Source organism: Ursus americanus, chromosome 34 (genome assembly GCF_024610735.1).
Source record: "Ursus americanus isolate L20-20 chromosome 34, mUrsAme1.1.p, whole genome shotgun sequence".
Taxonomy (NCBI): domain Eukaryota; kingdom Metazoa; phylum Chordata; class Mammalia; order Carnivora; family Ursidae; genus Ursus; species Ursus americanus.
The window spans coordinates 13,503,033-13,524,295 of NC_142160.1; the positions used below are offsets into that span (position 1 = coordinate 13,503,033).

At 42.6% G+C, this 21,263-nt stretch overlaps 1 protein-coding gene across 1 annotated transcript in view; it reads left to right on the forward strand.

Annotated features, from left to right (window-relative positions):
• Window positions 1-10,076, forward strand: part of GDA (guanine deaminase) — a 69,226-nt gene extending 59,150 nt beyond the window's left edge. Inside the window, exons 11-14 of the mRNA XM_045772408.2 lie at window positions 1,111-1,257; window positions 4,580-4,710; window positions 5,082-5,109; window positions 6,160-10,076. Of these exons, the coding sequence (XP_045628364.1) occupies window positions 1,111-1,257; window positions 4,580-4,710; window positions 5,082-5,109; window positions 6,160-6,230 (377 nt within the window). The 3' untranslated portion in view covers window positions 6,231-10,076. The remainder of the gene's footprint in view (window positions 1-1,110; window positions 1,258-4,579; window positions 4,711-5,081; window positions 5,110-6,159) is intronic.
• Window positions 10,077-21,263: the final 11,187 nt, after the last annotated feature.

Genomic DNA, 21,263 nt, shown 5'->3' on the forward strand with positions numbered 1-21,263 from the left:
TCAGGGAAGGCTAAGTCAGTTAAAATAGAAATAAGATTTAAAAAGTTGTAAAAGAGTTTAAAAAATGAAAGCAAAAATCATAAATGTATCTTAAGAGAGCATATGTACAGTGTTAAAAGTAATACCTTAAAAAAGTTATCAGGCTGTGAACCTTAAACTGCTCTCAGAAAATAAAGTCAATAAACAACAACAACAGATATAAACACAGTTCATTCTAAACACTCTCCCTGAAAAATTATCATAAAGAGTAGCTTGTAATTCCCAAAGTCCTCATCTGGATTAGAACAGAGCTAGGATGAGTTTTTAGGACATAGAACTGTGAGCTTGTTTTAAATCTCATGTTATCCAAATTATCTTCATAACTATGCAGGCATATTTCTGTGAGAGTTCAGGGAATATTCAGAGATAAGAGTTTCTTCTCTTTAGTAGCCATTTGGGCCTTGCGCTGGATTGAACTGTGCGCTCCCCTCCTCACCCCCCAACCCCCAAAGATGTCTACTGAACAATGTAAATGTGACCTTATTTGGAATAAAGGCCTTTGCAGATATAATTAAGGGAAAGATCTCAAGATGCAGTCATTCTGAATTAGGGTAGGCCCTAAATCCAATGATGAATGTCCTTATAAGACAGAAAGTGAACGGCTCGTAAAGACAGAGGGAGGAAGGCCATTTGAAGGCAGAAGCAGATACTGTAGCTATCCTGGCGTGAGCCAAGGAACCACGGGAGCCACCAGAAACTGGAAGCAGCAAGGAAAGATTCTTCCCTAGAACCTTTGTAGGGATTGGGGCCTTGCCAACACTGTGATTGAACACTTCTGTCCTTCCAAACTGTGAAAGAATGTATTTCTACTATTTGAAGCCGCCTCATGTGTGGTAATTCATTGTAGCAACCCTAGGAAATGAATACATCGGATACACATTTGGTTCTAATTACAGGTTTTGAATTCTTTCAACTGTTAGTCTCTGTCTATTCTGTGTCTAGATAAGATCTTTCTTGGATGTATATCGCAGACTGAATATCAGTCATTAAAAACAAAAAACCAGCCTCATACACCTAATATTCCATTTATCAAATGAGGTTACTGATGTGGCTTTATTTTATCTACCGTAGATGTGGCTGGTGGTTACTCGGCTTCCATGCTTGATGCCATCAGAAGAGCAGTGATGGTTTCCAACATCCTTTTAATTAATAAGATCAACGAGAAAAGCCTCACCCTCAAAGAGGTCTTCAGACTAGCTACTCTTGGAGGCAGCCAAGGTAATGACCATTTTGTTTCTTTCTTGAACAGTGTACGACCACGCCCGTCCGTGTCCTCGGGAGCAGTATGAAGACTCTGGAGAGCGGCGTCAGCGGGCATCCCATATTCATACCCCAGTGTTGGTTCTCATATACCACCCCCCAAATTTAGTGGGTAATGTTCAGACATGTGGTAGAGGTATCCTTTCTACAGCAAGTCCCCTGTCTTCAGCGGAAGACACGTTCAACACACAATTCTATTAATTGCTTTGATGGACATTTGCAATGGTCACATGTATGTGAGTTCTTTAAAATAATCCGTTTTATCCCACTGAGTTGAGTAACATGCTCTCTATTGGCCTGAGTGATGATAGTAATGATATTAATAATAATAGTAAAAATAATAGCCAAGACTTAACTGAACTCTTACCAGGTAAGAGACACGACGCATCATGCTTTCTGTGTTGTCACGTCGTGCTCATAGCCACCGCTGCTGATTCTCCCCTTATCAGCGAGGCACCTGAGGGAGGCACACACAGCTGCCAAGCCACGGAGTGCCGAGATTTGAATCCAGAACATCTGATGCCAGCTTCCAGGCTCCCACCCATCCACGGGTCTTCCAGATCTTCCTCTGGAAATCCCAGCTTAAACTATGCATTTTGTTGCTATATTTAAAGATACTAATTACCCAAAGCTCTTTAAGAGGAAAAAGATGTGAAAGTGTAGTTTGTTGATATATAAATACTGTTCATCAGCTTTTTCCAGTTCTCACCTGTAGCCATATTTTTAGGAAAAAAAATAGACATTGGTAATTGTATTGCCTTCAATCCCTTCCGTATTTTAGTGTAATCTGGATGGATGATGTGAACAGAGCATGAAACATCGGGTAGCTAGTGAGAAATAAAAGCATCAGAATAGACCGATGTAGGTCTATAGAGAAAGACTTATGATAGATACCCTGGGTCTTAGAAATGGAGGATGATAGAATGTGAGAGTATCCTGGGAAGAGAAACCTTCCGGCTCTTTGAATGTTCTGGGCCATGATGAATGCTGTAAAGAACATTTCAAGGAAAACAAGCAGAGGTCATGCTCTTTGCATTTTCCTAAGTCTTATGATTTCATTTTCTAAAGTTCCAAGTTTTAAATCATCCATTTTTTAAACTCCCCATCTGCACCCCTCCCTATTTGTGCTGTTGGCCTACCATCTATTTTCATGGTGCAAAGAGATTGTACTTAAATGCCTTTTTTATTGTAGGCTGTCTGTGAGGTGCTTCGTCAGGATCTTACATGAGATCAAAGCGCCATGCGCCGCTTACCAAATCATTTCTATCTCGCTGTGTAGCTTTTAAATCTATTTTCTGGGCCACTGAGCTTACTGTGATGGGATTTCTTCTCCTTAGCTCGTGTCTCTGTGATTCTGTGAGTGAAATGAGATGAATGGATCGCCGTTTAAATTGTGTCATCTCCCCAGCTTGTCACAGCCTTTCCATTCACTGTCAAGATGAAGATGTGCATAAATCCCCTTCACAGGGACATCTGCTCCACAGGCAGCAAAACTGCATTTCCTGAAGTGCATCCGAATTGCTTACCAGCCCTGCCGGGCCTCTCTGCAATATCTGAATTTAGACCAATTTACAAATTCATAAAAGCAATTGTGTCTTTTTTTGGTGAGCACATGCCTGACCTTCCAGGTTCGAGCAATTAGCTCAGACAGTTGATAATATACCATCAAACTCTGGTCAATGAACCTGGTTCCCTGACCCATTAACCACACAACAATTTTATGTTGAGTACAGTCATTAAAAACTTATATTTTGTCATGCTTCTTTGTCAAAGGCAAAAAGATTGTAACTGGTAAAGGAGAGAATTTCCAGTGATTTTCTATTACATACAGTCCTTCCCACACATTTTGTAGGAGTTACCTAACTGCCCTTAACATTTTCTAATTACTTTTGCACCCCTGTCTTCCTGTAAGGATTCTTCAGCTAAAAAATCTTGTTCTTTTCTGAGAATGAAAGAGTTGCCCTTTAAACAATCTTTTAAGAATGAGTAGGATTTCTTTTTTTTTTTTTTAAGATTTTATTTATTTATTTGACAGAGATAGAGACAGCCAGCGAGAGAGGGAACACAGCAGGGGGAGTGGGAGAGGAAGAAGCAGGTTCATAGCGGAGGAGCCTGATGTGGGGCTCGATCCCAGAACGCCGGGATCACGCCCTGAGCTGAAGGCAGACGCTTAACAACTGCACTACGCAGGCGCCCCAAGAATGAGTAGGATTTCTTAATCAGTGCTGAGGGAGTTGCCCAAAGGCTGCTGGATATGCACACAGAGCAACAGAATGTACCAGATAGTGTCTAAACAGAGATCCCTGACCCAGTGTTTTCACATCGGACTATATCTTGATGGTGACAGAATTCAGCCAACACATGTAAAAATTCAAATAAATAATGCTGCCCTCCAGCTGGCCTTCCTTTTATGCATGCTTCCTTTTGGTAGCTCAGTGTGCACTCAGATTATAAACTTTAAGGAGCTTTAGATTTAATACCTTTCTTGACTAGGAAGGCCAACTACTCCCATCTTCTGAAACTAAATCATAAAAATGCCAGGTGTTCTTCCTTGACATCTGATATTTATGGAACATGAATTCTCGCTGTTGATCAAGTCAATAATAGATAGTATTGACCTATGCCTGTTTTAGAAAACCATTCTTCTCCGGCAACCAGAAAGTCTTTGAGGTTACCAAAAAATAGGCTGGTTTCTAAAGCATGGGCACTCTTGAGTTAGGAGGACCTGTTTACTTTCAGAAGTGAATTTTCTCCATTCAGAGGATTTGAACGAAGGAAATTCAGATGGATATGCCTGCATTGGCACATATGCAAAAGGATATTTATTTCTTATTTATTTGAGGCCATGAAAAGCGATCCTGTCGGCTGTTTCATAGAACAACAAGGGCAAGGAAAAGATTGGAGGGTTGCGGGGGAGAACAGGAGGGAAAAGGAAGAAAGACATTATGTCAATTGTCATGTTTCTTAGAGGGATGAATGGAAATCATAGGCCAGCTGGACTGTGAAGGGCGCTGATAGAGCTGAAATAGACGGACGCCATCTGAATTACAGATCGTGGTGATGCGGGGACCTGTTTTCATTCTCAGATTTTGCTTTCCCCACGCTTGTTCTGCTTTCTGTGTGTCAATGTTTTAGGATCTCTTAGAATGAGAGAGCTTCGCTGCTTCACATTAAGATACACATTTTTTCTAGTGGTATGTTGGCAGTCTCTGTCCTTGCAAACGGGGACATTTCATCTGATGGCTCCAAGTGCTAACTGCTAATTTATTCCATCCTGTAGCCCTGGGGCTGGATAAAGAGATTGGAAACTTTGAAGTGGGCAAGGAATTCGATGCCCTCCTCATCAACCCCAAAGCATCCGACTCTCCCATTGACTTGTTTTCTGGGGATTTGGTTGGTGATACGTCTGAAGTAAGTAAAATAAATTTCATCAAAAGCATCTTTTTCATGAAGTACTCACAATATCTTCCCTGGAGGAAGAAAAAAGAAATGCAAACATTTTAAGGGAATACAGGGGGATCTTAAAAGGAAAAGTAGATCTTTTTCAAATTATTGTAATTTGTCAACGTAATGTTAAGAATAATGGTACTGACAAAAACTGCTATTTTGGATATATTTGTATATTTGAGTGTATTTGACTTCAGGAAGCCCATTTTTTTTCATTAATGGAAGTAGATTTTGCCTCTGAGAAATAAATTTGTATGTCCGCGCTTTGCCAACTTCTATTCTCTTCCAAATGCACAGAATATTTTTTCTTATTATTACTTTATTTTGCATTTTAGGCTGTAATCCAGAAGTTCCTCTACCTAGGTAGGTGGATTTTATATGTCTCTGTGCTAAATAAAATCTTTCCTTGTCTCTTTCTTGGGTACGGCTCCCTGTGTGTGTGGCCCTGTAGGTTAAACTCTATGTGTGACAATTTCATCTGATTCATTATTTTATTTTAACGTTCCTCAGCATCAAGCCCATTTCAAGGCACTATTGAAATGCCCATGCTCCCTGGAAGATAAATGCAAAGCTGAGGAATGGCAGGCCCAGAGGAAGAGGCCATTGAGTCCCTTCCCACCCCACCCCCCACCACGTTGTATTTGTGATAACCCCGTGGTGGAATCTCACCACCCATGTTTGGTGTGGTGTTTTTGGGTTTTTTGTTTTGTTTTTTTAACGTGTACTCACATTCAATTCTGTTCATTGAGAGAAATAAATAGTACGGGAAGATTCTACTTTGCCTCCTGCTTGGTCCGGAGAGCTCTGAGTCCTGGGTGAACTTGAGAGGAGAGAGATGCAGGTGCCGTTCCTAGAGCTCCCTTGCTGCAGGCCATGGGGTGATTCTGGGGTGCAAAGATAAGTATCTGCTTTACAGTCGGGGCTGGAAACACAAACCACTCCAGCCGAAAGGGATGCCCACGGAAAGTCAGCTCAGCTTTCTGGGATTTCTGCCTTCGGTGCAGAATTCAGACCCTAATGCTCTAGTTCAGTGCAGCACCTTCTCTTGGTCCTGTCCCCTTGTCCAGATTAAGAACAGTCAGAGAGGAAAAAAGGCAGCTTTTTGTATTTTCCCTCTTAGAAGTGGATTTGTTTTTAAGTCCCTCCCCGTGGCAATTAAAATACTGACATGGGGACGCCTGGGTGGCTCACTCAGTTGGGCGTGGGACCTTGGTTTCAGCTCAGGTCATGATCTCCGGTCGGTCGTGGGATCGAGCTCCAGGTTGGGCTCCACACTCAACGGGGTGTCTGCTTCTGTCCTCACTCTGCCCTTCCCCCCCACTCACTCTCTCTCTCTCAAATAAATAAATAAACCTTTTTTAAAAATACTGACATAAAAACACTTTATGAATGATTCCTTCATTTTTCTTTCAGGAGATGACCGAAATATTGAGGAGGTTTATGTGGGTGGAAAGCAGGTGGTCCCCTTCTCAAGCTCGGTGTAAGACCCTCGGCCTCTACGAGTTCTCCTGGGATCACGTGGTTCTGCGTCTCCCTTGTGCCCAGGCTCAGTTAGAAAGTTAAAAAATAGTATCTTGTTCTTGGGATGACTATCTCTTTCTGTGTCTAGTTACAGTATTCACTTGACAAATCGTTTGAAGGAAGTCGCGATCATTCCCAAATCTCTGGTTGGGAGGTCTCAAAATTTCTCCCTTTTGAGCTGTTTGGATTTACTTTAAGCTCAAACATAAGGGAATGTTATTCCTGGTGGTGTTCTTATGAGATTTAAGTCAAATCGATTTCATATTTGGAAATGTGGAAAGAAAAGATATTCCTAGATGGCTAGATATTTTGAGCTAATAAATGTGAAAATCAGAAGATGGAAAACGAGCCAGTGAATATATTTTTATGAGGGAGAAAAAATTAGACTATGAACACGCATTGGAAAATCACTTCAGATTATGTTTGAAAATTATGTACTGAGAATATTAATTTCAGAAGAGAACTTGCTGAATTTTAAAATGTGTTTCTAGATTGACCTTGTGTTCTGGAAATTGGCACTTAATAGAATTTGCATTTCAGAAACATGTTATTGTTGTGCTTTGCCTTCTTCGGGGATGAAATGTCAGAAATTGAATGCCACGTGCTTTCTTAATATAGTTCTGTGCTTCAAAGTGTTTGACAGAGGTTGGGTGTTAAAGATTTAAAGTCTTTTAAGAATATTATTCATGGCACAAATAGTGGTATTTTTGTGTACTTCAAAATCACCTTAATGTATAACTATGTGACGCTATTATTGCTTCAGTGTTATTAGAAAAGAAACAAATTCCATACTCCACTCTTGTGTAGACTGGGGTCTTCATACACTGGGGCACGTGGTGGGCAGCAAGGAGCTGTCAGTACTGAAAGGAAGGGTTTCACGGCAATGAACTGGTAGAACTTTTCAATCTGGTAGAACTTTAAAATGAAAGACAAACTCAGTTAAAAATATTATTAAAAATCTTTAAAACCTGCTTACTGAAAGCACTCCATTTTTCAATTTTATCCTATTGTCTTTTTAATTCCTAATAATTGCAGGACATCAGAATTTTAGGATAATGAAAACTATGTACATATCCCACTTACTGTTTATATTAATAGGACTTAATCTGCACTAGACACCCAGGAACATTAAACAAAGCAAAGAGTATTTTTATGCCTCCTAGTATAGTGTGCTTTCCCATAACCTACAATTAAAAGCAAATCGACTTTTCGATGAACTCTGAAGAAGTATTGATGTGAATGTCATTTAAATACTACATTTTTCTCATTTAATTTCAAATACTATAAACCATCATGGAAAAGGAATAGATTTTCTTAATATATCATAACACTCACACCTAGGGCTTACATGTGACTCCTTATAATTTACCTTAGAGTAGAGAACTTTCTATAATATAACATAGCTAACTCCATATTTATAGAACTAAGAACAGAATTCCCCCTTTTATACTATACATTTGATCTTCAGTTAGTTACGCTAAATCAGCAGTCATTTGCCCACGTTTTGTTTTCTGTTTTTCCTGGTGGAAACACTTTAAGATTTGATTGTGTATACACAACACCCAATGACAGAACACAACTTTGGTCTTATTTTCATTTTTTAAAGAATTTTGCTTATTTGAATATAGTTGACACACAATTTGATCTTACTTAAAACACACAGACAGAGTTTGTGTTGTGGGATATTAAGTAACTCAATAAATTCAGCTTCCAGTGGCCAAAAGAACATGGTTACCTGATGTCTAAGCCAGGTGAGAGGGCGTAAGAATTTGGGTAAGATGCGTAAGAATTTGGGTAAGATGTGTAAGGTCCTCTAGCAGGCAGCAGCTGTATTCCCAGCCTTTGCAAGGTCTTACGCTTGGACCTTCCCTGCGGACGTCCATGTTGATGTTGAGCGTCCGTTTTGATCTGGCCGAAGGATCGCGTGCAGTGCATGTAAACAGACACGTCCTCCGCAGAAGGAGAGTGGCCGTCCGCAACCAGTCTGTCAAACATTACATTGAGCCCTGGGAGTATGTTAAGACCTGACTATCTTTTCTAGCAAAAATAGAATATGTTGAAATGTTTACGTGTAGTTCGCTTTCCCTGCATCTCTTAGAACTTACGTGTTTTCGTGGCTCCAAGTGCAGTGGTCCTGAATCTTGTGCGGGCTTTGTGCAATGCTGCCGGCATAGGCCATACATGTGGTCAGATGGTCTACACTTGGAAATGCTGGCTTGGCCTCACGTGGCTTGACTTTCTGAATTGTGGAGAGGCGGTATTTCAAGCCAACCCTATTTCTCACTTTATGTTTGAATATTTTGCTCTCTGACAGGAAAGAAAGAATGAAGGCTTCTTATCAGTCCCCTCACCTCACCCTGCGCTGTTTGCCTCGGGTTCATGGTATTTTTTAATGGAATGCACTTAACAGGTAAAAACTGAGTTAATAATGTCAACAGTCCTACCTTTAAAAGATATTTTCTACAGTAGAACACAAAAGCAGGCTAATCGGCTAAGGTGAATTTAATTTCCAAAAGGGAATGGAACATGGGATTAGGACCTGAGAGGTTGTCCTGGTAATCATAACCTGAGACTGAGACTCTGCTCCCTTCATCGGCTCCTTCTCTGATTTCATTGTCGAAGGTTCTAGAATCCAAGAGAATATCTTGGAACTGGCTCCCTTCATGCCAGGAGGAGGTCTTTCTAAGTTACTCTTGTGAGCTTCGAACCCCACTGAATCTCTTTTTCACTTCCCTGAGAATTCTGCACGGCAAAGGGAGGACAGTGGTTGGAAACATTCCCGTTACACTTAGCTGATTTTGAACTGTGCCCTTGAGTATCCCTGTTGGCAACTACAGCTGAGATGTCAGAGAGGTAACATAATGGATGTGAGATCCAGCAGCGTATCTTGAATCTTCACTCCCTTCCAGACTCTTCCTATTTTTAATCTTTTCACCTCAGAACTAGACATATGGAAAACTTTCAAGGCAAGCTGGAAGGCATGGTGTATCAATTCTACCTTGTGCATATGCGGACAATATCCAGCACTGGATGCCTCTGGAGCCTAGTGGACATCTTTCCATTGCCCATTTTTTAAAGTTGATGCTGCTGCTGGACACATTCCCACGTCTAAAAGAAGCATTCTGAGTTTTTAAAAGGTAGACTAAGAAATGTGTCACAGCAATGTTTTGAAATAATTTTCCAATTATATGGATTGTTACGAATTTTTAATTTTTTTTGAAGGCTTAGAAGAGATATTTGCAACTTCAGATCTACCTAGCCCCTTTAGGTATGATTTTGGACCCTGACCCTTGTCAGTGTGTCTAAAGGAAAAGTGTGGAAAGAAGTGCACAGATGAACAGACACTATTGGAAAGCCCTAGGGTTGGCCCCCATGCATGTTTTCACGCCCAGCCTCTCCCTTTCCCGCCCACAGCCCCGAAGGTGAGAGATTGAGAGCTGAGGGGTTAGTCTGTAAATCTGGTCCAAATTTACTGAAATGCAAAACTTCAACAGGCCAGTGATGGAACTCAGGGTAAATTCCAAGATGGCTTTCAGCTTCCATGGGCTGCCCAAGGAACAGCTGTCATGTGGCATTGACTTACCTGTTCATTTCCTGTTCAAAAGCCTGTCAGAAAACATTCGGAATCAAAACCACTTTACATTGTATGTTAAACTCCTGATTGCTGCTCTTAAGGATATATATACATGTGTGTGTGTGTGTGTATTCATTGGAACATTTTACTCAATATTTGTATGATTTGCTTCCTGTTCATGTGCTGAGTGAGCTCCTTTGTGCTTCAGACAAAAATAAATGAGATTTTGTGTTTACATTTTTTTGTTGTTGTGAGTTCTATCACTCTGACAGAAGGGAGATTAATCTTACAATGTGTTTCTCCTTTTAACATGAATTTTTAAAAGTAGAATAGAATATTTACGTGTGGGCCAACATGTATCTTCCACTTTATGATAGACAATATACATACCTATGTATACATACATACATACATGTGTGTACCTATACATACACACATGTATGTACACATACATACATACATACATAAGGTCTAATGCCAGCCCTTTAGATTCAGGTTGCTATTGGTTTTGATCTCAGCATAAAGTTCATATTTTCTAAAGTCACAACCCAGAGTAACAGATGCACTTTAACATCAAGAATTAGTTCACACAGGAGCACCTGGGAGGCTCAGTCAGCTAAGTGTCTGCCTTCTGCTCAGGTCATGATCTCAGGGTTCAGGGATCAAGTCCGAACTCGGGCTCTCTGCTCAGCGGGGACCCTGCTTCTCCCTCTGCCTGCCACTCCCGCTGCTTGTGCGTGCGCTCTCTCTGACAAATAAATAAGATCTTTTAAAAAAGAAAAGAATGAGTTCACACATATATTTGTGCATGTGGATTTAAAACAAAGCCTCACAAAATCACACTTTCCTCTCCGTGACGCCCTGCGCTATTTTCTGTTCTATCAACTCTATTCTAGTCCTTTCTGTTCTGTACTATTGTACTCTGTTTCTGTTTCTTTATGCGGATAGTGATCTCCCAAGTTGGTTTCTTGAACCTCTGGGTTGTCACCTGCAGTGTGGAAGCAGTTTCCGGTGTCTTCTGAGCTGCGCACTGTAAGTCTCCATGACCCCATTCTGTGATTTGGGCATGACCTAAGTCCCAGCCTTAGAGTAATGAGCATTAAATAGAATAATTCATAGCCAGTACTTAGGAGAGCATCTGGGACAGTGCGTGCTCACCATCTGATTGTTTTTTTAAATGAGTACAGACTGAAGAGAAATAAAAATCATTTAAACTGTGTTTTTATCAGTTTATTTTTTAGAATCTAAAGCAAGGATGTTAAGGATCTCTCTGTGCATACAAATACCCTGTAAGGATTAAAGCTGATTTTTTTTGGCACTCTTATGTTCATTTTTTTATTTATAACATGAAGCATAAGAAAATAGTAGAAGGGGTGCCTGGGTGGCTCAGTTAGGTGGCTGCCTTCAGCTCAGGTCATGATCTCAGGGTCCTGGGATCGAGCCCCATGTTGGGCTCCCTGCTCCGCGGGGAGTCTGCTTCTCCCTCTCCCTCTGCCCCTCTACCCTGCTCATGCTGTCTCTCGCAGGTGTGCTCTCTCTTTCTCAAATAAATAAATAAAATCTTAAAAAAAAAATAGAAGATTTGGTCTATAAGTTCACCTTCAATGTTCTGAGCAACCCACTATGCATCTTTTTTCCATCCTGAAGAACAACTTAGTCAAAATACCCAGAAGAGAATTCTCAGGTGTGTAATCTAGCAAAAATGTGTGCCTAATTTGTAACTGTGGGCACAGAGTTCTGTAATGGTTAATTAACAGACGTGCAAATTATTGCATGGTACTAAATTACTCCTTTAAATAAAACAAGGTTTAGATACAAAAATACTTTCCAGGAGCAAAATAGGACCTGTAGTTGGATGTTTTTAAGACTGCATGCAGAGGCCACTCAGTTAAAGGAACAGGACCCATAAGTATTGTCACCAATAGCAGGTTTGGGGTTTTGGGGTTTTTTATTAATCCTGTTTTAAAATGGGATTAAAAAAAATTAAAAATTAAATGGGTTAAGGGAAGTATTCTCTGTTCTTTAAAGTGATAGAACATTCTTTTAGAGTGTAATTAAATGTTTTTCACGAATTCAGACTCATCCCCTCTTACCACCAAGCCTGCCTCCACCATCATTGTAAAATTACATTAACTTTGTCCTACTTACTGGGTTTTCCATGCTTCTGTATTGGTTGAGCCTATATTTCAGGATGGGAAGAGAGGTTGCTAAAAAAATATAGGAAAAACTTTAGTGGGAAATCTTTCCGTGGTAACTCAGAAAAAAATAAAACACTTTTACTTAAACATAAGACGTGATAAAGAAAATATGAACAGTTGACATGGAGTTCTGCAGGCCCCTTGAGCCCTCCTTGATTGCCTGGACCCTGCCCACCCTTACAGGGAAGTAAGCAAACATTCTCTTGAAAGAGAGCTCAATGTCATAGCAGAAAACTCTAACATACGAGAAATAAAGTCCCTGGAAAGATTATCATTCAGTCTGAGGACAAAAGGTTCTCAGATTCACTTGAAAACTGAATCTTTTAGCTTTACTCTGAAATTAATTTGTCCTAATCAAAACCACAATGCATAAGTGAATAATCCGAGGACGAATTTTACTCTTGGTTTTAATTGCTAAATTTGCTTCCTGGAGCATTTGAGAGACTTTCAGCAGCTTTGGTGGGGGGCTTTGTTTTTCGGGTTTCTTTTCCTGCAAAAGTTGATTCCATTGCCACCTGAGCTTGAGAACGAATCCAGGGATGGCTTTGTGCTTGGGAAGCACTTTGAAAATCTCGACTGAAGCATGTAAACCAAACCGATAGGTAAGGCAATGAGAGAATTTTGTTCTTTTTTTATTTTTTTTAAGATTTTATTTATTTATGTGACAGAGAGACAGCCAGCGAGAGAGGGAACACAGCAGGGGGAGTGGGAGAGGAAGAAGCAGGCTCCCAGCGGAGGAGCCCGATGTGGGACTCGATCCCGGAATACCGGGATCACACCCTGAGCCAAAGGCAGCCGCTTAACGACTGCGCTACCCAGGTGCCCCTAGAATTTTGTTCTTTCAAAGGAGAATTTCCGAGGCTCAGAAAAAGCAGTGCTCACACTTCTTTCAAAATTCGTGCACACTGTTCTCCTGGCAGAACTGTGAAAGATGAATCAGGCTTGGTCAATTACGTATTCTGGATTAATTTATGTAAGTACCACCAACCCTTCGGCATCGTGAACATGTCTTGGCACCGTGAGTGGCAAGCTCTGTATCCAGCAGAACCACACGGCGATGACTCAGGCATATGGGTGTGAAGAGAGAAGTTGTGGGGTTTCGGGTGTTTGTGTTTGTTGTTGTGTTCAGCTCAGGGACAGATCTTTTTTTTTTTTTTTTGACGTCCAGGACGACTGTGCCCTCTCTTGCAAGTGGGTTCTTTATTATCACCTATGGGGGGAGAAAACCCATTATGTATATCTTGTCCTGAATCCTCATGTTCCTTGTAAAATTACTGCCCAGATAAAATGAGAAAGAAGTCAGCATAAATACGTAAAAAGTCTTCATTAAAGATTGTTTGTGGTACTGTAGACCATTTTACGTGGCGTGATAGCTTCTAACAGAAATTGCAGTTAATCAGGCACATTGCCCTGAAATGTACATAGCTGTTCTCTCATGCCTTTCATGTGTTGGTAAAACTGAATACTGAAGATTAAGGAATTGCTTCTTTTAAAAACGATAGAAATCCGTATTTGCTGGAAGCATAAATAACAGCCTATGAAGTAATGTTTAACTTGCTGATCATGAAGTTGGTACATTTTAGACCATATTCGTTCAAGTGAGGTGTTCGTAAATGACACTAGATACCAGGCACATGGCCCAGTTCTGAGGGTTAAAAGCAACATTCATCTCTTTGCTCAGTAGCCTCCAGTGGCTTACGCTCCTGCCACCTTTGTATCTGTCACTTGCAAATCAAAGAGCCGAGACTAACATCCCTCTCGTCTCTTCTCCCCCCACTATGGCTGAATTCTTTAGGAACAGGTTATAAACTTTCTTCTTAAATAAAGACCTGATGGGGCGCCTGGGTGGCTCAGTTGTTGGGCGTCTGCCTTCAGCTCAGGGCGTGATCCTGGAGTCCTGGGACCAAGCCCCTCATGGGGCTCCTCCGCTGGGGGCCTGCTTCTTCCTCTCCCGCTCCCCCTGCCTGTGTTCCCTCTCTCACTGGCTGCCTCTCTCTCTCTCTGTCAAATGGATAAATAAAATCTTTTAAATAAATAAATAAATACCTGAATGATAAACAAAGAAACTATCACTTCACCAGGAATTTGGCTGCCTCCCCAGCCCAAGCCTACTCAGAGGCACTCTCTCCTCCACATCCACAGGGGCACCAGGGGCCTGAACCTGGCACCATCTGGGACCCCAGACCAGCCTCCACTCACGGTTCTCTAGTTTCCCTCCAATAAAGGTACTAGGGACACGTTGCTCCTGGCAGAGTCCCAGGTGGGATACCAGGAGAGTCAGATGCTGCTTAAAGAAGCAAATGGCGGCAAGTGTAGTGAAAACAAGAACCTGTTCCCTCTGGAGAGGGACTTCTTGGGGTGGAGAAAATTGGAGCACAACCTTGGGAGCCATGAGCTAGAGATGGTACGGTCACATGATGGAAGTAGCCTGGCTCAAGTCCCCAGTGGAGGAGAGCGTCCCTGATCCAGAAATACATGGATGGAGAGGGGAACGCTGGCCCCACTGAAAATTCACCAACTGTCGACACACAGCCATTCTGATACTGAATCCAGGGCTGTTAGTTAATACTTTTGTTGGGGCCTTTCAGGGCTCTGCCCCTACCCAACCAGACAGACCGAACAAAAACCAGGTGGGAAGCGTCCAGGGGAGGGAGACCCCTGTGACTTTTGTAGGCAGAGTCAGGCATCCCTGCTGCCAAAGGAAATGTGAACCCACTCGGGGGGGTGGGGCCGGGAGTCTCTACTGCGGCGTGCCCTGTCACTATGCCCTGACCGTCTCGTGGGCAGAGGATGGGTAATGACATGGCACCGCTGTGACCTCCCTGGCTTCCTGCAGCGTCAGGTCAGGTCTGGAGCAGTCACGGCTCACGGCTGGTCTCCTCTGGCTGCAACGAGCCTTTTCCATGTGTGCAAATGCAGCGGACAAAGAATATCACTTTCTGTTTGTGCAGGAAGCAGACCCAAATTAGAGAGCCCTTTTCATAGAACCTGACCTCCAGCCCCCTGATGGCCTCTCCCGTCTGCCAGGCACGTATCTGGGTTAGCTGTGGCCCACAGGATACTAGCAACCAGAGACAGAGTGGCGGTCCCTTTGGAGTCGTGGAGGGCCTGACGAAGGCCGCATGATGTCTCCCCAGCCAGTCCTGGGACACTGCTTGGTGCCCTGGTGGCGGTGCAGGAATGCCTGAGCCAGGCCTAAGCGTCCTCGAGTCTCTCTGGGAGACTCTGGCATAAGCTGCCCCGATTGTTGTTCCAGAAAAGAACCAACCCACTTTAAGGAGAGAAAAGAGCTAGTAAGAGATTCTCTGCTCGGTCTGAAGGGTACTGAAAAGTCCACGAGAGGCTGCTGGAGCCCCAGAGTCATCTACGGAGGCGGCCAGTCCCCCGAGTCACACACACAGAGTTTGGCAGCAGTTAGTAAATATCCCAACGGGTTAGCATCTTCACCTGAGGATAGGGCAGACCTTGTCCAAAAAAGAACGGAAAAGTGAACCCCCTAAGCTTTCATTGCATGCAGTGCTGACCGCCTGACTTCAAGGACAGACAAAACCAGTTGAAAATGCATCCAAATCCCGTTGCTCCCTAGTGACCGATGCCAGCCACGTCTTTTAAGCATCTCAGAAGCATGTAGAACAACTTCTGAGGGAAATTATGGATGCTTTGGCTGAAAACATTCATTTTTAGGAAAGCCTGAAACTGTTTTCCCAAGTTAGGAAGCTCCAAGAAGGGGCAGTGCAGGAACTGAAGGGACAGAAACAAATGTTTGAGGAGGAAGCAAGGGGGTAAATGATGAGAACCCGTCAAATACCCAAAACTGCACTAAAGATAGCAAGTTTGCCTGTTCTTTCCAGAAAACATTGCGTGATGGCAACTTGACAATAGAAAGAATAAATCCGAAAGTGGAGATCACCTGCTCTGTGAATCAGAAGCTGATGTGAAGCAACTCATTGATGCTGTTTACTTAAAAGGCTTGAAAGAGAAGAACAAGGACATATTGAAGAATTATGTGAAGAAAGCCACCGGAATAAAGAGCATAGAGATCAAAGAAAAAGTCAGCGGTCTGTGCAAGCGTGTTTACGGGGTTAACATTCACAGCTGGGAAGTGAGATTCAAGAGCTTCTGTTGAAGCTTGAACTCGAAATACTGCCTGAACTACCTCAAGAATGTAAGGCGACGGGGCAGAAAACCAACTGGGGAGGGAGAAACCACTGAGAGAGGAGAAACTTTCCACGGTGTGTGAAGCGTCAGCCCCCGCCGTCAGAAGTGCGCCCCCCAATGGCAGATGGCAGAAGACTCGGAGAAAGGATTGGAAAGAACCACGTCCTGCCATCAAAGATGGTTGGCTGGCAGCTCTGTCCACTGGGAGAAAGCTCAACGAGCTAAGCAAAGAAAATGGTCCAAAAAGACAAAAACTGGCTGAAGCCAAGTTTAGATTCCAGCTCTTTCCCTCGCGGCTCCCTGCTGTTCCGCATACAGCCGAGGGCAGAGGCCCCAGGGTCAGAGACTCTCCTGGATCATCAGGCCCCCAGGGAAGGAAGAGAGCTAAGCGGTGAGGACCAGGATCTGGGTCACCTTCCGGCTGGATTCAGGTGTGCAACGGGTGAGCCCGAACATCTATAATCACGTGACTGTGATTTCTGTCTTTAGGAATTATCTTGATTCATCTTTTTAGTTTAACTGCTGTTATTTAATTAATGTTACAGTTGTTTTTATTGACGAAGGCAGTGTTTTTCAAATATAGATGGTTTTAGGGATGCCGGGTGGCTCAGTTAGTTGCTCGGGTCATGATCTCGGGGTCATGGGATGGCCCCACACCAAGTTCTACACTGAGGCATGCGGCCTCCTTTGGATTCTCTTTCTTTCTCTCCCTCTGCCTCCCCTCCCGCCCGCCGCAGCTCTCTCCCTCTCTCTCTCTCTCTCAAAACAACACCCCAAATATAGATGGTTTTAATATAATTCTTATGACTACATTATTTCCACTTCAATTCTGTCTCCTCTGAGATAGTATAAGTACTTTATTTTGATTGAAATATAAAGTCCACTACACTAACCCATAACTGAGGGAGGTTTGACATGACTGGATGAAGATGTTCAAAACAATAAAGATAATGTCTATATGCTGTGAATTTTAATCAGAAACCTAAAAAGTTACTTAATATTTATACTAGTAAGTTTTAAAAACAATGCCAAAAAAGCCTCTCAAATAACCACATTCCCAGCTAAACTTAGGAATATCTTTATTAGTTTCATCCTAAATTCATGTTATTTTGGAGGAGTTGACAAGTACTTGTTTCTTTTGTAATGTTTTTTTAGCCCTAATTATCTTGTTTAGGATTTTCTTTGCTGTTTAAACATCTTGAATTTTATGCAGTCAAAAAAGGTTTCATTTAAGGAAAAAAAAAATTGCATGTGCTCTCTTGAGAGCAGGCAGCCATTGCTGAACTGTCCATTCTAAAAGGGGACAGTCATTTTCTCCACACAGGATGCCTTCCTAGGACACCCCATCCCCCACCATCACAGATGATTGGCCAGCAATTTGTACTTGAGCCAACCTGGGCCAGTTGATGATGGTTTCCTGGAATTTAGAATTTAGGACCCAAATAAACCCACCGGGTTTACTGCAGGATCCTTAATGATAGTTGTATTCAGAGGCCCAGTGTGTGTTTTCATTTGGGTGTGGCTCTTAGGAACCATGGGTAGGCCAGATGAGTAAGCAGATTCAACCTGCAGAGAGAAGTAGGACCGCAGGGCAGGCCTGTGCTGAGAAGCCGAGAAGAGCCCATGTGGTCCCAGAGAAGGAGAGAAGCTATGTTGGGCCTTTGTTAATTTTGTTTTTTTTGGTCCCAGTTAAGGCACCCAAGGGGTACCTTGGGTGGCTCAGTTAGTTAAGCGTCTGCCCTCGGCGCATGTCATGATCCCGGGGTCTCGGGACTGAGCCCGGCATCGGGCTCCCTGCTCAGCTGGGAGTCTGCTTCTACCTCTCCCTCTGCCCCTCTGCCCGCTTGTACTCTCTCTCTTTCAAATAAATACTTAAATAAAATCTTGGGGAAAAAAAAAAGATACCCAAAATGTCTGTGTGTGCCTCCTTGTTGCAGGTCCCGTAAGATTTATTGTATTAAATCCTCTATAGCCTTTTTTTTTTGTAATCCTACAACTGTTACATAAAGACCTACCTGCCATTAAAATGGAACATTGTCATCCCTTCTCGGACAACAATTACCCTGGCAAATGCAGCTTAATTGGAGTTGGAAAAGGGTTAAGGTCTAGACGGGGAGAGGTATGAGGCCCCTGACTAGAATCGGAGGGTATTTCAGGTATGCAGACGCTAGGACAGAACGAAAACAAGATGAGGAAGAAAAACCAGACCACCCTGTCCCAACTGCTAGGGTTAAAGTGTTTTCCTAATAATTACATTGTGACCACAGAAAATAAAAAACGAGCAGGCCTCAAAGGAGAAGTTAACCATTCATGAATCCTTGATCAACAAAAAGACGTCATGGGAATTGTAGGGCCACATGTTTCTGGACCAGTTCTAAATAAAAGAGTGCCCATGAAGAACCCTCATTGGAAACCGGTTAGGACCCTTTCCCACTCCTGAGAGCTTTCTCTGTATCCTTGCTCACTAAAACTCCATCGCTTTGCTCACTCTCCTTTGTCCACGAGATTCATTCTTCGAATCCCTGAGACAGGAACCTCGCTCTCCTGCTTCCATGGCTCAAGGCAGAGGTAGGGAGGGAGTGGTGGGGGTATCTTCCGCCATTTTGACAACACACGTTAGAGTTCTTCTTTGGTGAGGCGAAATAAGCCCCTGCTACCACAGACCATCAGCTGGTCTGGCTACCTGATGAAATCTTCAGGTTTGCACTTAACGAACGACCTATGACATGAATCCTTTGCATTTCAATAGCCACCAGCTCCTGTGGGCCTCTCAGCTACACACAAAACAGCAGCAGAATGTCTCTCAGTGGCTAAGAGGAAGAGGACATGTGAATTAGGAGGGCTCTGCAGTCCTTGGTAGGGGGCACCTATGCCCCGAAGGGAGGACACCCCAACCAAGTGCACCCCCATTCTGTGAAAAGGAGCAGAATTTCCTGACGTCTTCTCTTACTTTTCCTTAAAAGATGAAAAGTAAGCTAAGATTGATGTAATGAGAGTAGTCAGTACTTAGTGGGTACTTATTTTATGCCAAACATTGTTTCAAGACCTTTACTGAAGCCACTCAATCTTCATAAGAACCTAACAGGAAGGGACCATCATCGTCTTAATTTCACAAGGGAGACTGAGGCCCACAGAAATCAAATAACAGGGTTGGATCCAAGGCCTGGTAAAGGACGTTGGGGGGATAATTGGCAAGATTTGAATAACGTTTGCAGATTAGATCAGGGCTCTGCAAACTGTCTTTGTGAAAGGCCAGAGAGTAGATATTTGGGGCTCTGTGAACCAGCAATGAGAGCCCCCCAGAAATCTCCGTCACAACTATTCAACTCGGTCTTTGTAGCACAAAGCAGCCCGCATACAGTGGACACTAAAATTTGAATTTCATGTAGTTTTCATTTGTTAAACAGTTCTCAATTATTCAAAAGCATCCGTAGCTACAACAGACCCTACAACGTGGTAGAAACGATCTGGCCCTCAGGTCATGGTCTGCTGGGTCCGACAACAATATTGATTGTTGTACTTTGGTTAGACAAGACAATGCCCTTGTTTCAGAAAATACACTTAAAAGTATTTAGAGATAAAGTGTCATCCTGTTTCCAACTTGTCTCCACCAAATGGCTCTCCTGCCTTTGCCTGCATACCTCCACTGACGAGGAACTCATTTTAAGCAGCTCAATTTCATTCTGTGACCACATGGATGAATTAGAAGACGATGTATCAGATGGAAAGAAAATATAGTTCATGTGACTTAAATGCTAAGATACATATAATTATTTCATAGTGAGTGAAACTGGCCCTTTGGCACAAGATATAAAATGGGCATTTCGAGAGTACAAGGTGAGACCGCAAGCAGGCCAGGGAGGTGGAGATAATGTTTACCGAGTGCACCACCTAGTGGCCAAAGCTTGAACAGACAGCTCTGGGCAACAACAAGGTCTCCCACCAAAAAGGTTAAGTTGCAGAGGGAGAAAAAGGTCAGATTAATTTTACATTGACACCCAGCAGAACACAAATGGACAATTTTCATAAAAGACTGAAACAATACAGTAAAATTTGGAAGACCATTTTTCTACCAGCGAGCTGGACATGTTCTTTTCCTATGCAAAGAAATCAATAAATAATTTCTTAGGTTGAACCCAGACTCCATAATAGACCAGACATAAAGAAAACTATATTCTCAATGCAAACGGATGTCATCTACTTACTGTCCTTAGTGAAGACAATTTCACAAGGAAAAACATGAAACAAAACTGTGAAATCTCAATTGGCTTACTTGAGTCAGTCACCTCAGTTCCTAGAAGATAAAAGGCAAAGATGTGTCCATCGGAAAGGAATCATGCATGTGGAAATACTGCAAAATGATGAATTTCCATGGGTATATTAAATGTGACTTAAGAAGTGAGAATGCGGGGCACCTGGGTAGCTCAGTCGGTTAAGCATCTGCCTTCAGCTTTGGTCATGATCCTGGTGTGCCAGGATTGAGCCCTGTGTCAGGCTCCCTGCTCTGTGGGGAGTCTGCTTCTCCCTCTGCCCCTTAAGCTGCTCACTCTCTCTCTCTCTCTCTCAATTTCTCTCTCAAATAAATAAATAAATAAATAAAATCTTAAAAAAAAAAAGAGGAGTGAGAATGCAATACAAACTGTTTTACATATCCACCAAAAATGAAATTCAACACCACTACTTATAGTTTGGTCAATTATTTTCAATTTCTACAGATACATGCATGATTCAAATATGGCTCACTCTAGCTTATGCAAACCAATTATCAGTTAGCAGGCATCATGCCCTCTGCCAGGATTAGACAGTCCGATGAAATCATTAGCAGGGGAATTGGGAAGATGGTGCTGTCATAGTCCCATGAAGGATGTTAAAAGTCAAGTCTTAGAAAACTTGAATCTCAGCTTTGGAAGGACACTTTACAGGTCATCCAGTCTCGCCAGTTGGCTGATTCTTGAGTCCCTTCTTTAATATCTCCAGAAATGATATTCAACCTTGTTTAAGCCCTGGGAGTGACAGGTAGCTCAAGACTATGTCCCAAAGCTCTTTCCACTTTCAGACCACAATTT